Below are 17044 nucleotides of genomic sequence, written 5' to 3'. Positions count from 1 at the left end.
TCCAGTCCTATATTTCATAATTTTGCCCTTCTGACGTAGTAAACATTTCAAGTTGGAAATGACTTTGATAGCCTCTTTGGGTGATGGTTGTGTATTTCCATGCTTATGATATGGACCTAATTCAGGGTCAAGGAAGAAATGTGCAAAGTCTATTTTCTTCTATGCTTGAAGGGCTGGAGAAGCAGCAATCAGACAAAGATTAGAAGGCAGAATTGAGGGGGTGGTGAAGACTGGCTACCTTTCCATCCAACACCATGAGGCTACTCCTCTGTCCGCAGTTTTAATGTCAGATTAATCCCACAGGCTCTTCCCATCTGTTTGACAGAAGTGCAAAGAACAGCTATGAAAAATGGAATGGGAGAACTGTGGATTTTTCAGTCAAGTCCCTCCCGTGGGAAACACAAAGATCCACCCTTTCATTTCAAGATGGTCATTCATAAAGTTATCCATCTACTCCGTTTTGGTTTCCAAACTACAGTTTAGAAAACAATCACAATGGATTCACACTTCATTTCTAAATATATTAATCTAACTTTCACTTTTTGACACTTTGCTTTAAAAAATCTAAAAGCACCAATTAGTGACAAGGCAAGAAGAAGAATAAAAAAAAGATGTAATCATGAAGGTTGGGAAAATATGGAAAAATGCTGCCCCCAACTGGTATTTCAATCACAGCAGTGTGTAGTTAATTGTGGTTTGTTGTTGTTGTTGTTCAGTCGTTCAGTCGTGTCCGACTCTTCGTGACCCGATGAACCATATCGCGCCAGGCCTTCCTGTCCTTCACTGCCTCCCAGAGTTTGCTCAGTTTCATGCTCATTGCTTCAGGGATGCTATCTAACCATCTCATCCTCTGCCGTCCTCTTCTCCTTTGGCCTTCAATCACAGTAGTGTGTAGTTAATTGTGGTTGCTGGGGTTTTTTCCCACTCATTTTTTAGGCATCAGGGGAACATGCTGGTGGAAATATTGATTAAAAAAAAAAAAAAGGCCAGCCTGGCCCCAACCTTGATGGCCTTCCAGAAGGGCCTGAAGACCTGGCTTTGCCACCTGGCCTGAAGATCAGAGAGAGGTGTGGAGCCCATAAAATGGCTGTACTATTCTCGAATGGCTATGCTCTTCCGCTGACTGCCCTGTATGGTTTTAATGGTTTTCAATGGCCTTTAATATTTATATTGCTTGTATGGCTGGCTTTTTTTTACATTTTTTGGTATTGTTTATGTTTTAATTATAAGCTGCTCAGACTCACAAAGGTGAGATGGGCGGCTGTGTGTGTGTGTATGTGTGTGTGTGTGTGTGTGTGTGTATAAATAAAATAAATGTGAAGAGTTGTTTTCTATCATCTAGTTCCAACCAATATTTTTTGCATTTGAAATGCTTGTGGCACACACCAATGGAAAAATAAGAAAAGAAAAAGAAAAAAAAAGAAAAGTTCTTCATTGTTCCATAAATAGTCTCTTGAAATTACCCTATTGTTGCTTTTTCTTCCCCTAGTGGAGGAGAAACTTTAATCCTTCCTTCCTTCCTTCCTCCCTCCCTCCCTCCCTCCCTTCCTTCATCAGTCATCACTTCTGGTAACTGCCTGGACAACCCCCTGCAGTTTTCATGGCAACATTTTCATAAATGGTTTGCCATTGCCTCCTTCCTGGGGCTGAGAGAGAGGGACTGGCCCAAGGTCACCCAGCTGGCTTCGTGCCTAAGGTGGGACTAGAACTCACCATCTCCACTTTCTAGCCTGATGCCTTAATCACTACACCAAACTGGCTCTCTATAAGTTTATACTCATTTATTAACAAATTATTAGCAAAATAGCTCAATTTCAAAAAGGAAAAAATTGACATAAAAATATTTAATTATACTTATGATGTCAATTGCTGAATAGGATTAATTTGTAAGTAATTGCAAGAGGACATAGATCATGGAGAAATATGTTGCTGGAATATATAAAGGAATAAAATAGTATGTGGAATATAGTGGTACCTCGGTTCACGAACTTAATTCGTTCTGTGACTCTGGTCGCAACCCAAATTGGTCGTGACCCGAATCAAATTTCCCCATAAGGTTCAATGTAATTACGGTTAATCTGTTCTGAACCATATGTATATTTTTTTTAAAACCACAAAAATATGACACAAAATACAGTACGAGGAGAGAGAACGCTAACCTTGCTCGACGCGACTTCTGGTGTGGAGGACAGGAAGGCGGGTGGGGAGGGGGTTATTGCTTGGAGGGAGAGTCCCCCTCCCTACAGGAAGCCACGACCACGTGTCACGGGAGGGAAAATGGCCGCGGATCCTGTTCGTTACCCAATCCGGCATTTGCGAACGGAGGCAAAATTTTGCGAATGGAGCTGTTCGTGACCCGAATTGGTCATGAACAGAAGCGTTCGTGACCCGAGGTACCACTGTAATTGTTTTAATTTTTCATTTGAATGATTGATTATGTGCCATCAAGTTGGTGTTGACTTTTAGTGAATTTTTCATTTAGTTGATTAAAAAAAAGCAACAGAGTAGCATTCACAGAGGGAGAGCTCTATTGTAGAAGAAAATTTTGATGGAAGAATATTCCATTGTGTAATATCTTTCTTTGAATACCAACCTGAGGAAAACAAAGAATGGTAGAATGATTGAAGATTGAATGCTGGTCGATTTATGGCACTTGGAAAGTGACTGCATTCATTCTGATGGTTAAGGTATTCTCCAAGAAAGAGGTGAGATTGTTTCTGAAATTAAAGGGGAGCAGAAAACTGAGTTAAAACAAAGATAAAAGGAAGAAGTGATGGGGTAAAAAAGTGAAATAATATCCTGAGATCATGAGGAATGGAAACATAATATGATCAGACATATACACTCAAAACTGTCAATACTCAAGTTGTGTTTCCCTCAAAGCTTCAGAGAATGATTTCCACAAAGGTTTCTGCAGTCTTGTAATTACAAACTTTTGCTACCATGTTGGAGCTTTACATACTGATCTCAGCTTCTCATCCATAACCAGTTAAGCCTGATTCTGTTTGAAAAATGAAGTTTGAAAGTGGTGAATTTTCAGAAGTTCAGAAAATAGACAAGTTCTTTAGATTCTTGATCTTCCAGCTTCTGCCTTCTTCCACATCAAGACATCTTCTAACTGCAAAATGAACATGGGAGAACTCTCTTTCTAGTCATCCTTCTCTCCCCTAATCAAAGATTATAGAGTATGTCCTAATTATTTAGTGGTCTTCAGCTGTCCAGAAAGTTATCTACAGAATTGTTATGTGCTTCAGCATTCAGGACCTGAAAAAGACTGCAAAGGTACAGGCTATTTTAATGAAAAATGAAAACACCAAGACTTAGCACAAATGCTGAATTAAATTCTTGTGCAGCCCAGTTCTTCATTTTCAGTTATTTAGAAGAGTATTCAGTTATCAGTTATATTCTTTTATTGTTTGGAGTTTCATTAAAACAGTATATGGTATAAATATAGCCCTATAGCATGCTGGCTGGGGAATTCTGGGAGTTGAAGTCCATACATCTTCAAGTGGCCAAGGTTGAGAAACACTGTTCGGTACAGCATATTTCCTCGTAAAGGTTTCTAGAACTGCAGTTGCCTTTGATTCTTTGACTGCTTTAAAACCCCAGAAGGCCCTCGTTTCCACTAACATTATCCTTCTCCATTAGTGTTCTAACCTAGAATCAGCTAACTGTAGCTGAATTTCCCACTCTCTCTTTTCCTAGTTCAAATTGCAGCTAACTTCAAAGTATTTCTATTAAGTCAGAGGTAAGCATCATTAAAAATAATGACCTCTATTTCTGAGGTATATTGTGCTGTTAATCCTAAATCAGCCAGCATAATTTCTTCCCTCTCCTGGGGCTTTCACATAACCATCCTCACTTTGACATTAGATTCATCTTCAAAAGAGGGACATGGGAAGAAGAAATTGAGGTAGCAGGCAGTTCTGAGGAACTGGCCTCTAGCACCACAGCCAAGACAAAATTAGTGCCCCTCACTCTTTTTGAGGAAAACATGGCCCAAAGGCAAAGGCAGAGAGGTGAAGAAGCTCCAAGTTGCACAGAGGCATCTTGGAGGAATGATCTACGCGGGAGTAGGCTGTTATTCCTGAGTAGCCAAGCTCCTGCAATTAAAGTTGACCAGTATTTCCTGTGCTTGGATGGAGGTCGAGATTGTCCATTGTAAAGGTTTCTGTCTGAAATTTGTCAGGTCCTATGTTCATGTTTTGCCTTTAAGTTGTATCTGCTTTCCTCAAATCTCTGGCCATTCACCTGGTCCTAACTATGCTTCCTTCTCTGTTCTTTGCATCTCAAAAAAAATGAAACTTTGTGTGCCTTGAACCTTGGGCTCTGCATGGACCAAGACTCTACCTACTAATTACACCATGAACGTTTTTCCGCATGTTGACCTTGGATTCTTACTAACTTTGCAAACACATCCATCAGGGACAGCAATCCCATAATAAATGTTCACAAAATGCCAGATTAAGGCCGCTGCTGCGAGACTGACTTTGACATCTCCCTTATACAGGCAACATAGGTTGGATTCAAAAAACACACTAAACTCAGAGTCACAAAATACAATTCCTACATTTGCATATCATGCTTTGCCCAGACAAACTATATGATTGCTTAATGTCTTGAAACAAGTTCACACAAAGTGGTAAAATAATCTAACCCCATCTCTTTTTTAATTCATTGAGCAATGATGTTGCAATTGATTCTGACAGCTATAACTACTGCTTTTTGCGAGGATAGATTTCTGTCAAAAAGCCTTTTCTGGCACTACTGACTGTTCAGAGAAGAGCACAGAGGCTCCCCAAAGACCTGGAGAAAGGCAGCTTTCTACACCAAGAGGTGAGACGGTCCTTCTTTTCACTGAATGGGAATTTTAAGGGCCATCAACTTCAAACTACTGTTACTGAGATTAAAAGGAGCTTTAAAGCATTTAATTTTAGCTTTATTGGTCATCAGCCACTTTCTTTACAGTTATTTAGTTGGCTCAGCTGGAGGACCACAGTAAGTTATTATTGCTTATTCTGGAATTTCTGGGTTATGTGGAACATTGTTCAACCTCTTAACACCATGACTGCGGCCAACTTTTCTTTCAGCTGGTGCTGCTGTTGTTCTTAGTATTTTGGTCCTGTCTTTTCAGTGGAAGAAATATTAAATAAGGTGATTTTCTCTACCGGATGCTTTTGCAGAGCTGGTCCAACCGCTAGGTAGAGTGTGGGAGCTGCCTGGGAGCACACATGATTAGAGACATGGAAGGGCAGCAGAATGCTCGTTAATTGTTATTCCAAAGCATTTTTATTCCAAAGGTTGCAAACTGCTGCTTGCTGGGTTTTCTGCTTCATGATCCAAAAGAACTGGGCTGCCTTTGAGTATTATGCATATTACCTTGATGAATGTAGAGAGTATGGAAGAGGACCTTGGTGGAGAACGCAGGCACCGTTACACAGCAAAGGCAGCTGATGCGTTTCTCAAGACCAGAGCAAGAAGTTAATATTCAGGCAGATGCCTCCCTTATTAAATGAACTGTAAGAAGGATATAGCCAGTCTCCATAAAAGCAGTCTGAGCCTTCCCGTGGAGTCGATTTCCTGGTCTGGCCTCCCTAGTGGGGCTGACCATGAATGAGAGCATCACTTGGTACTCTGTTTCAGGCACCAAACCCTTGGACCAGCCATGGAGTTTGGGTTAGCGGGTCTCTCAGTTACGGAGGACTCTCTAAACCACAACTGAGACTGAGCATTCCTTAACCCCAACGCCTTGCATGCCTGAACACCACCAAAAGCCCCCACCTGTTTTTCAGTTAGGCCCCACATCAGCTTAGCCCAAATGTTGCAACTTCAGGCAACTGTGAATCTGGCAGCAGCAGGCAGATTTGTCCACTGAAGACCCAATAAAGCAATGTGTGTGTAGGAGATCCGGATGGAAAAGAGGTTGTTTCCTTCCAAGGAATCTTGAAAAGAAGCGAAGGGGACATAATGATATATTTACCATGCAGATAACATGTGAATTCACCCTTGGAATTGCCTTTTGTAATTTCAAACTAGGAGTGACCATTCCTGGATTATAATAACGTGAGACCTCAGGTGGATTCGTCATTCTGATCATTAGATATATATTTTTTATTTCTTTCTTTATTAAATTTGTATGCCGCCCATCTCCCCCAGCGGGGGACTCTGGGCAGCTCACAATTACAGTAAAACCCAGAAACTATATATATATGGTGCAGATTTGCAGATGCCCTGCTTTTTAAGCCAGCAGGAATCATTTCAGAAAGGCTATTCTGATAATCTCAAAGGATCAAGGATCAAACAGCATTTTGAAATGTGGTTTCTTCTCCAGTTGAAACTGGGGTCTTTTCACACCTCTGGTGTCTGCTTTGGGTCGCTTAATTAAGTACTCCCTAAAGTCATAATCTCTGGGCTCCTTGCAAGAAGTAAAAGTGACTGCAAACCCTGCCTTAAATTTGCACTTTTGTGCCTCAAGCGTGTACCTGAGAATATTTCCCAGAATCCTCCAGAACCTCCTGATGTTCCATTGCTTACAGGTCCCTGAGATTCTCAAGTCTGGAAATACCCTTTTCTTTGAAAAAAGAACTCTCTCTCACTCTCTCTCTTCATGTACATAGAAAGGACCCCAAATAAGTCATGCTTTATTTTTCACCCTCACCCAACATGTACGCTTATAAGACTGGTATGTTATAAATTATATATTTAGAATGTTTATATATAATACGATTAGAATATGTAACAATATAAGTTGCAACAAAGAGGGCAAGCTTTGTTCCTTTAAAGAAATTTTCAAACCACTTATGAAATCTGGGCATACGTACAGGAAATGCCTCCCCCAAACAGACACCCAATTTGTAACATCGTAAGGAACTTCAACACAAGAACAAGTCAAGTTCTCCCTTGCAGTGTGTGAACGCAGAGCGCATGCCTCTACGTTCACTGGGGCTTGGCCTGCATCCAGCACGTTTGCCAGGGAGCAAGCCAAAGACAGTGGGTTTTTCATCCAAGTAGGTATGTTTAGAATAGCAATCGGCTTTAAAAAAAATCTAAATCATCATAATTTGATTGATCTTTGTTTTATGGCATATTACAATGACCACCAGTGACTCTGCTCCTCCTCCTCCTCCTCCTCAAAAAAGAGAAATTGTGTTCAGGAAGTTTGATGGTTATGACACCAAAACATCTGAGAGCAGCTTGCAACATGGTAGCGCTGGGAGATTCTGAGTTTATTCAGCAGGGTCTGCGCATGGACGCATCTGACTGAAACGGTAGAGGTTCATAACATTTATCGTGGTGACTAGAGAGAAAGGAAGCTGAATGGTTCAAGGTGACAAAACCAAGCAGTCCATCACAAAGTATGGACTCACATTTTTGGATTCAGTGTTGCAAGATTGCACCAGATGTTGGTGAACCACAAATATCAGCTGCCCTAGAGATAAAGCATGTGGGGAGTTGCAGGTCTGCAGTGACGAGGTCCACAGATCCTTCACCCTTGACCCAAGAGGGCAGTTTTAAAAGGGGTTAGACAAACTCGTGAAGGAGAAAGCTACTAATGAAAACCACCATTTGACTTCTGATATGACGGGTTAAGTTAGGATCAGTAGCTGGGGACTAAAAGCAAGGAAGGATTATGACCCTCACAGCTTGCCTGCCGGCTTCCTGATTCCCCTGCGGGACTCCTCTGGAATCTGGATGAGGCTCGTGGCATGAACCAACAAGGGTCTTCCTACCATTTGTAAATGGGATAGATGATACCTCATCTGCCATTGTCAACCTTGTATCATTTATCATTCCTAAATCACACATTTAGTTCTGTCCCCAGTTCTAAAGAAGTAAGAGTCGAAAGAGCTCTTTGAGAACTACAGGTTTCTCCTGGGCTTGTTTCCTGAGTCACTCCACAAAATTTAGACACTGTGCAGCAGATGTGAACACAGGGCAGTCTTCATCGTGGCCATCTACACCTCAATTCCCTACTTTAGCAACAGTTCCTATCATATAAAGGGGGTAAGCGGGAGAGAAGAATGGAATTGTCTGAGATCTAACTTAAATGGTGGGATTTGGAAGAAAAAGCCTAATAGTGGTCAGCCGCTGTTCAGAAATCCATCCAGTCAAGTTCCTTATCCCCCCTTTGTTCACCCCTTCAAAGGCATTCGGAGGTGATTCTGCACACTCAGTCTTTGAGGCAACTATGGAATTCCCCCTAAAGTCCCTTATGCTTTTCCTCTTGTGACCAGAAGCTCTCATTCTGGCTACATAAAAATGGAATCCACCGTCTGCATATTGGAAGCAGAGTAAAGATTTGCATTTGGTGTTAGTTGCACCTCTCTGAAAGTCCTTGAGCATGAAGAGTCTCTTAGATGAGTTGCTTAATTGGGCACCATTAAATCAGCTCTCTTACTTTCAGAAGGAATTGGTTGAAGGCGGGAAGGTGGCCCAAACACAAACAAACAGCTGACAGTGGTGATAATCATGCAATGAAAGAAACTTCTAATCTGATCCCAAACTTCATAGTAACAAACTTGGATTGCTGAAGAAAGTCTTACACATTCTAAGGCAAGATCGACTGATCCTCAGCAAGCCTCAGATCCCTTAATGGTGGTCTTTTGGTGGCCATTCCAGGTATTAAGAGCTTCTCCTCCTCAAAACGCTTTATCCCACCCTTTCCCACCTCTGGTTAGTTCTGCTGGATCCAGAATGTCTCTCTGCACTGCAGTAGGTATCTGTTCTGATCTACTTTATTTGGAGAAAAAAAAAAAGAAATTACATAAACGAAACTCCAAAGTCTTTGCTCCAAAGTTTTGTTCTGAGTAGCCACAGTCTGCTAATGCCCTGGCTTCAACACTCTACCCAGAGAGAGCTCCTCATCTCGCTTTCTGTACCCAGGTTTGCCCCCTTAGGCTGCTTGGGATCCTGTTGCTGACCACAAAGTGCCGAAGAGGTGCAGTTTCAGGGACGGACGGAGAAAATGGACTGTCCCCTTCAGGTCTTGATCCTTGAGCTAATTTCAACACTGCTGTTCTGGGAAGGTAAGAGCTGCTGGGAAGGTTAGAGGCAGCCCTGGATTAATTTTTTTTTTTTAGTTTTTTTTTTATTCCGCCTTTCTTATTTTTATAAAAAACTCAGGGCGGCAAACATACCTAATACTCCTTCCTCCTCCTATTTTCACCACCACAACAACCCTGGGAGGTGCGTTGGGCTGAGAGAGAGTGCCGGGCCCAAAGTCACCCAGCCGGCTTTCATGCCTGATGCAGGACTCGAACTTACCGTCTCCTGCTTTCTAGCCTGGGGCCTCAAGCACTAGAAGCCACTCAAGCTGGCTCGGATTAGTTCATCTTTCCAGTGATGAAGTGGGATGGGATGCCCATTACTTGGGTAGTTGAGCTTCTTCTCTTCCACTCTTTGCAGGTGCGTCACCTCTTAGACTCCCAGGATATGACCTGAGTGCTCCTGCCAATGTGGTCGTAGAGGAAGGGCTCTGCACTATTATCCCCTGCAATTTCACTTATGACCCATCAGATGCCAGCCAGACTGCAACATTGTATGGATTTTGGTTTGGGAAAAGAGGCTTTCCTGGGGAGCTTCCTTTAGTGGCCACCAACAGTGATGAAATGGTAGCAAGCTTTGCTGTCAATCGCTTTCATCTCATTGGGAATCTGAAAGAAGGAAACTGTTCCCTCCTCATCTTCACTGCCGAAAAAAATGATTCAGGGAGCTACGTTTTCAGAATGGAAAAAGGATACAGAGCAAAATTTACCTTTAAAGACAACTACCCCGAGCCATTCCTGAAGGTGACAGGTGAGTATCTGGAAAGAGGTTTGGCCTTTGGCTGAAGCTCCCAGTTTTCACAAGCCATTGGATTGCATTGGGGCCGCAGAGAACAGCCATAAGATGCAGAAATAAACCCATGGCCAGATTAAAGAACCCCCCCCCCCCGTCTCTCTCTCTCTCTCTCTCACACACACACACACACACAAACACAGAGATAAGGTTGCAAGCAATATGACCCACAGAGAGCCAGGGGCTTAAACCGAGAAGCAACCAGGGGTAGTGAAATGCTTCAGGACAGCATCCTTTAGGGACTGATGGATAAAGAGTTGGAAAAAACCCCATGGAACCTTGTTTTATATATGATCACAGCAGCGAGGATTTTATGTGCACAACGGTGGGTGGAAAGCTTTGACATTACCTACAGTGGAAGAACGGATGGTGAGGTCGATGGAGCCGGCTGAGATGGCAAAACTGACGGCTTTGATTAGAGAAAAGACACTGATTAATTTTCATGCTGATTGGAAAGCCCCTTTGGACTTTTTGGGTGAAATGGAAGAAAAGGAACTCATGATATATGGATTTGACGATTTGGAAATAATAGTAGACAATAGGAAAAATGAAAGTTACGTTGTAACCTTAGAGTAAGAGTTTAAAGCAAATTTATACTTATATCTGTTGTAAAAGAAAGTCAGAAGTCATTTGTCTTTTGTATTTCTTTTTCTTTCTTTTCCTCTCTGCACTTTTGATCTTGTTTTCTTTTTTATTCTTTACCTTTTTCTCTTTTCTACTTTCTCTTTTACTTATTAGTTCTTGTTAGCTTTTATTTATTTATTAGATTGTTATCCTACCTTTATTATTTTTTTATAAATAACTCAAGACGGTGAACATACATAATATTTCTTTACTTTAAAAACCTAATAAAGTTATTTTTTAAGAAAGGACAGCATCATTCGGATGTTTCCTTAGCAATAGACATGGATCCCACCTTGGCCTTGGCCTCACACATTCCATTAAGCCGTATTTTGGGTTCTTTCATTTTTCTAGTGGGACGTGTGAACCAAGTTGGCGTAATTTATAAACTACGATATAGGGATTTACAGTGTACGAAGCCAGCCAGTTGTGGCTTATCCAATAAACCATGGTTAAACCAATTGTGACTTAGCATGAGTGGGGACCTGGTAGAAATCAGCAAAAGAGGAAAAGAAGCACTGAGCCTTTTGATCAACAGCCCACCACTGAGGATCCTCCTGAAGGGTCTTTAGTGATCTGCTTCCCTCGCTCCCTTTGCATTTCCTGGGCTGCTGGATCTCTAACTCTGCCCTTGTGGATGGAGACACCAACGTTCTCCTGACTCAGATGGGTCTTCAGAGGTGTTATAAATTCATGAGATGCTGGCAAACATGGGATTTATGCAGAGATTTTCCCCTGAGCTAAAATCCTAAAATTTTTCTCAAATGAAATGTTCAATGAAAAATAATGTATTGAGGAGTTTTTTGTTTTAGTGCCAAGTACCATTCACTGACAATCCTTAAAGGCAAGTAAAGCAATTCCCATTGAACAATCAGAACATCTTTAGTTCTGTTTCTTGGTCATATCCTATAGACCTCTGTTTTCTTACATGCAGAATAGAGAATTTAGAAAAGAAAATGTAACTTAAAATGAATGAATGAACACAATGGATTAATATTGCATTGCAAAATTATATAGGGATTTCAGATCTGCCAGTTAAAGATGCTTGAAATATAGAACTTCTGTGGCCACATCCGGTTGCATAAAATTTTGCGCTTCGAGATAGGGATAAGATCTCGATGGGTCCATCTTGTTTGAAAGGGGAAGGAGTCTGGAGATGAAGCAGAGTGAAAGGGGGAGAATATAGGCCTGGACTAGCTTTCTCCTGAGCCCTCCCTTCTCTTCGTAGACAGACAAGCACCAGAAATACAGATCCTGGGGAAGCTGCGTGTAGGACATCCAGCAAACATCACTTGTGCAACCTTCAGAAGCTGCAGTTGGCAGTCTCCAAAGTTCACCTGGAAAGGCTTTTCCAAAAATGTCAACTCTCATTTGTGGCTGAATGGGACCCAGGTTTACAGCTCAGTGCTGGACTTCTTACCTTCAGTAGCAGACCACAACCGGAATCTCACCTGCAAGGTCACCTACAGAAATGGGTCCAGTTCTGTGTCCAGGGAGAAAACCGTCCAGCTGGATGTTAACTGTGAGTGATTCGTTCTAGATCCGCATAGGCTAGAATTAGCTCTAGCAGTGGGAATGAGTCCCCCGGCAATTCCAGCTCATTTCTGTTTTGAACAACTGAGAGTCATGTCGTTGGTCCTTTGCATCAGAGAGCCGAGTCCCACAGTTGGCTGTTCTCTCGGCCACTCAATATGGCTGCCTTTCAGAGGTGTCTTTCTTCTCTAGCTTGTGGGGAGAAGGTGATGGAGACATTCTAGTGCATGTAGGGAATTGCTTCTCCTCACAAACAGGCAATTGACAATACTAGGGAACTGGAAGGCATGAAAGCAGGTTTTCCAGGATGCAAATCTCCACGAAGTAGGCTTCTTGTCAAAAACATGAAGCTGTTGCAAAAGTGGTTGCTGTGTACTCAATGCAAGTGCTGCTTTCAGGCTGTTGGCTTGTGGCCTTCTAAGAACTGGTCCTCCCATCAGCTTGGGAGAAGGCAATGGCAAACCACTTCCATGTTGTTTCTTGCCAGCAAAACTAAATGGAAATTTCCCTGACGTCACCAGGAGTTGAACTTGCTCTGCAGTGTGTACAGCTGAGCTCTGTACGTCTCTTGAACAGAGGAATGTTGGCGGAACAAGAGAGCTCTCAATGAGAACTTGAAACTCAATCTCCAACTTCTTTATTTTGCACTAAACCATAAAAGACAGAAAATGCTTACACTACCCTAGGGTAGCCAAGATTGTAATATTCAGGCAGCTTTTGTGGCCGGGGGGGGGGGGGGGCCCACTGGCAGAATCAAGAGAGGGACATGTGAGGGGTGTGTGTGTCACCAAACAGATGTCCAAGGGCCACATGTGGGCTGTGGGCTGCAAATTGCCTATGCTGCCTGATAGCATCCTGATTCAATGCTAGTTGCATCTGTTTGTGTCTTTTTAAAGTCTGAAAATAATAAAAGGATGGTGGGGACTATCCCAGATATGGGCATCCTACCATCCAAAAAGGAATCATGGGCAGTTGAACTTCCTGTATTTTGATGAATTGAGGAGGACAGATGACGATACTGATGCATCACTCCCGAATCCAATCCGTTTTCTTTCTTCCCCACCTCTCCACAGCTTCCAGCAGTGTGAAGAACCTTGTCCCCTTTCTGTTCATTTTCTGCCTGATCAAGTAAGTGCTTCTCTCCTTTTGTTTGGAAAAAAACATTGTCTAAAAGACCAAAGAGATATAGGGAAATGAAAGAAGATTCTTTCTGCCCCAGCCCTTTGATTAATGTCTTTTGTGTTTCCATCTATTTTCAGAATTTTGGTTTGTTTTGTCTTCTTTTTCTTCACCTTTTCACTATCAATGAGAAGGAATGGCCCCTCCCAACAAGAGGGCACAGTGACATGTGAGCCCAGGAGAGAGACGAGTAACAGTAGTGTGGATTCTACCACTCAAATACAGCTGTCAAATCTATCTGGGAAATGATGGCTCTTTGGTGCTTTCTGGACGGTATCTGGGAAGAAGAAGGTCCAGAAATTGGGGGAAGTCTTCAAGGAGACCCAAACATTGTTTCCAGTTTTCTTGGTGGAGCAGTATTGGTTGAAAATACATTTAATCCAAAAGGAAAATCAGGGATTGGACTCATTTCAAGATGGGCATCAATTTTGTCTTAGTTGAGCAAAATGAGACATCCTTTATTGGCCAGGAAAGAGAGGAATTTTTAAATCACATGTTGGAAGAAGGATCAAGGAGTAGGAGGGTCTGACTGATAGAAGAACAGTAGGTAGAAGAGGACCAACGGAGATCATTCTGCCCAAACAGGGTCATGATGAGTGCTTGGAGGTATCCAGACAGTTCTGGGTTTCCTTAGAACAGGTGGGCAGAACGTACAGCTCCAGGATCATAGGAGTCGCTTTCCCCATGACCTCTTGGACCTAAAGTTGCTACCAAATTAAAATGCTTCATATGACAGAAGGGGAAAATAGTTAAATGCTTGGAAGTCATTTTACTGGGTATATTTAAGGAATGTAATTCAAATTCAAATGAAATGAAGTTAAAAACATTTTCTTTGTTCCACCTTTGCTAATTTTGTCTGGAAGTACAAGGGATGGCAAATTACTCATAAACTAAGTGTGGTGCTTGGTTTGAAAAAAGGCTCAGCGCTTCCCAGAAGATCTTCTCCTTGGACCTTTGGGGTGGTAAAGTGGGGTAACTTTCAAGAGTTTGTCTAGGTCACACACCCAGAGACCTTGGGCTCATGATCAGGCTGACACTGAGAGGAGGCTTCCCTCAATGCTGGAAAGGTGTGGGCAGAGGAAACATTGGGAGAACCAGTTCCACCAAAATAGAATTAGCCATGAAGTCCAGGAAGAGTACTAACCAGATCTCACATTGATTGCCGTTTTTGAGATACAACCTTGTCACACAGAAAGGTGAAAAAACCTACTGCAAGCAATCCTATAAAGGAACAGAAGAAGAAAGTGATGGATTAATGGGGGAAGTGCTGGGTCTCCTGGAAGGGAGTTCTACCTTACCTGTATGTATGTAAGGAAGGACTGACCATTGGGAATAGATCGAAGATGGAACATGTCTTGGAATACTAGTGGAAGCAGCTAGACTTTGGGAAAGGTTCATGATCCATGTTAGTTCATCTGCCCTGTAGAAGAGCTTGTGGGACAAGATTTGGCTTCATAAAGCAGCTTTGTTCTTCCTACTCACTTAAATGTCCTACTCACTTATTAGTATGGGCCAGGCTAACTGTGCCAGATGGAAGTAAGATTTGGGATGGTTTATTGTGAACATAAATTAATAACTTTCTTATACCTATTCTAAACTTTAGTCCATCTAAGTCAGAAGGAGATAAGCAATTCTGGGGCAGATCAGCTTCCTATGAAGTAGCAGAAAGAATATAATGGGATGTCATTCAAGATGGTTACAGAACAAAAAAAATAAGTTAGATTGTGGAAGATAGGGCTTATCCCATCACTAACTGAATGGTAATAGAAATGCTATGAATCTGCTCTGCCCAACCTGTTCCTTTTTCCTTCTGTGTCCTGCTTATTAATTTGCAGACCTATGGGTATGGATTGTATATAGCCTTTGATCGATGGTAAGGGAAAGATTATGTGATTTATACAGGAAAAATGATAAAGTGGCCATAATACCAGCACAAATACACAGATAAAGTAACAAACGATATATGCGGAGAAAGAGAACAACTGTAACGTAAAATCACCTTAAATGGATTGACTTTTATTGTTTTCTCATCAAGCAAACATAATCACCTTTTGTTTTAACTCTCCTGTAACTACACACAGCCACACATGCACAGACCTATTCCCATATCTTTAATCTCAGGCAAAAACAGCCTAAAGTACCACCCATTGTGGATTTTCAGGAAGAAGGTAGATTATTCTCTGGGATCCTCCATATGTCCAAGCTGCGGTTGTCATTAGCCTGGTTGAAGTGAACAAGATATTAAGGCAGAGTCTGATGCTATACAGGACCCAGGAAGTCACTCATGTTTGTTCTGAGTGCACATTGAACTGATCTAAAGTACCATAGAGGTAGTATGGGAACTTGAAGATGAAGAAGGATGCCATGGCAGTTACGAGGACTTAGAATGGCTTGTTGGTTTTCACCAGCTGCTTCTTCTTCATCTTCATCTCCTAGCTCACTCTGTATTAGCTTCCCATTATGATGAAGAATGGGAGGAGGAACATCATCACCAACCAAGCCACAAAGAAAGCCAAATGAATGTCACATGCATCCTTCTTGCTGAACCAATGAGTATAATTCATGACACAGTAGGTCAAGTGGTCTGCCTTCTTCTGATTCTCAAAGAAAACCAAGTGTGGAGTACTGAAAGCCACTGAAATAAGCCATATTCCTGTAATCGGTCTCGATGCCCAAGGAATGGTGCAGTGATGCTTGGTCCAGATGGGATGGCAGGTAAGAAAGTTGTGATCCAGGTTGATGATGGTAAGGAGAAAAGTGGTGGCAACAGTGCCTAGTGTAAGAACAACATGGGAAAATTAGCACATAGCTGTTCCCAAAGACCAGTCTAAAATTTTGATGCAGTTGACTCCAAAGAAAGGCAAAGTGCAACAAGAAATCATAAAGGACAGGCTGAGGTGAAAGAACAACAGAGTAGTTACTGTCCATCATTCTCCACAGTAACCAAAGATGAGTTCCATTGACAGTGATCCCCACTAGGAAGGAAATCAACCAAAACCAGCCAAGAAACAGATTCAAGTGATATTTGCCTTTGAGGTGATATTGCATACAGTCTCATCCTGTTATATTTTGTCCTTAAGGCTCTGAAGGAAAATGGAGAAAGCAGATGTAAGGGGGGGAAAACTGTCAGCCCTTCAAGGTAGATCAGACTAGGAATCCAATGTATGTAAGTCAGGACTACTTTTATTGTAAAGTTTTAGTAACAGAAGCTTGCAAGCCTGAATGTGCTTCCCCCCTCCCTCCCTTTATCTTGGTGAGAACTACAGAGGGTCTTGTCTGAGAGTTCACTCAAATTACATTCCTGTCCTGGACTCAGCCCTCTTTTATTTGAGCGTTGTCTTGGTAGCTGCTCTTTCTCCTGTCCCTCAAGGCCATTCCTTCTTCCCTTTTCAAGAACATGGAAGGGAGAAGAAATAATAAATTAAGGTATGGATATGTTAGGCAGGAAAAGAACATTGATACTCTATCACACCAGTCTAAGTGAAGGACACCTAGTTTAGAATAAGATAATAGTGTGTAAGCTATTAATTAGTTTCACAGAGTGAGATTCCACCCCCAAGGTTGGACTTCTCACTCTACCTTTGGAGAAGGAGATGTGAAGTGTCTGTCCTGCTTTATTTTCCTTTCCTCTTTTTGTCCTCCACTTCTGATAGATCTGGGATATATAGTTTTTCATTTTTGTTTTTTTGCTCCTCATTGAATACTGAGTAATTTGCACAACTTTCTGCCTCCCCAGAGCTAGGGGTTCACACTGCACATGCTCACCAGCTCATCAACACTACCAAGTCTGTATCACAGCTAACTCCCATCAATTAGAGTGCCATCCGGTGGGGCCCAGGAAGTGTGTCTTTTCTGTAGCAATGCCTGGAACATA

At 42.0% G+C, this 17044-nt stretch overlaps 1 protein-coding gene across 1 annotated transcript; it reads left to right on the top strand.

Annotated features, from left to right (window-relative positions):
- Positions 1-8559: 8559 nt before the first annotated feature.
- Positions 8560-11988, top strand: LOC148216116 (myeloid cell surface antigen CD33-like). The gene is made up of 3 exons (XM_088140213.1): positions 8560-9026; positions 9406-9795; positions 11687-11988. Exons 1-3 carry the CDS (start codon positions 8966-8968, stop codon positions 11986-11988), a joined length of 753 nt encoding a protein of 250 aa, XP_087996339.1. The 5' UTR covers positions 8560-8965.
- Positions 11989-17044: the final 5056 nt, after the last annotated feature.

The sequence above is a fragment of the Python bivittatus genome, unplaced genomic scaffold (genome assembly GCF_059951505.1).
Source record: "Python bivittatus isolate LINGU-HERP-01145 unplaced genomic scaffold, Pbiv_v1 ctg000310_np1212, whole genome shotgun sequence".
Classification (NCBI taxonomy): Eukaryota; Metazoa; Chordata; class Lepidosauria; order Squamata; family Pythonidae; genus Python; species Python bivittatus.
The sequence above is the reverse complement of the archived record's forward strand: the minus strand, read 5'-3'. Positions and strand labels throughout refer to the sequence as shown.

Excerpts from the sequence above, each read along its gene's own strand:
- LOC148216116 (XM_088140213.1), top strand. The coding sequence starts at position 8,966 with ATGGACTGTCCCCTTCAGGTCTTGATCCTTGAGCTAATTTCAACACTG. Across the intron at positions 9,027-9,405 it reads AACACTGCTGTTCTGGGAAG|GTGCGTCACCTCTTAGACTC; the intron begins GTAAGAGCTGCT and ends CACTCTTTGCAG. Across the intron at positions 9,796-11,686 it reads GCCATTCCTGAAGGTGACAG|ACAGACAAGCACCAGAAATA; the intron begins GTGAGTATCTGG and ends TTCTCTTCGTAG.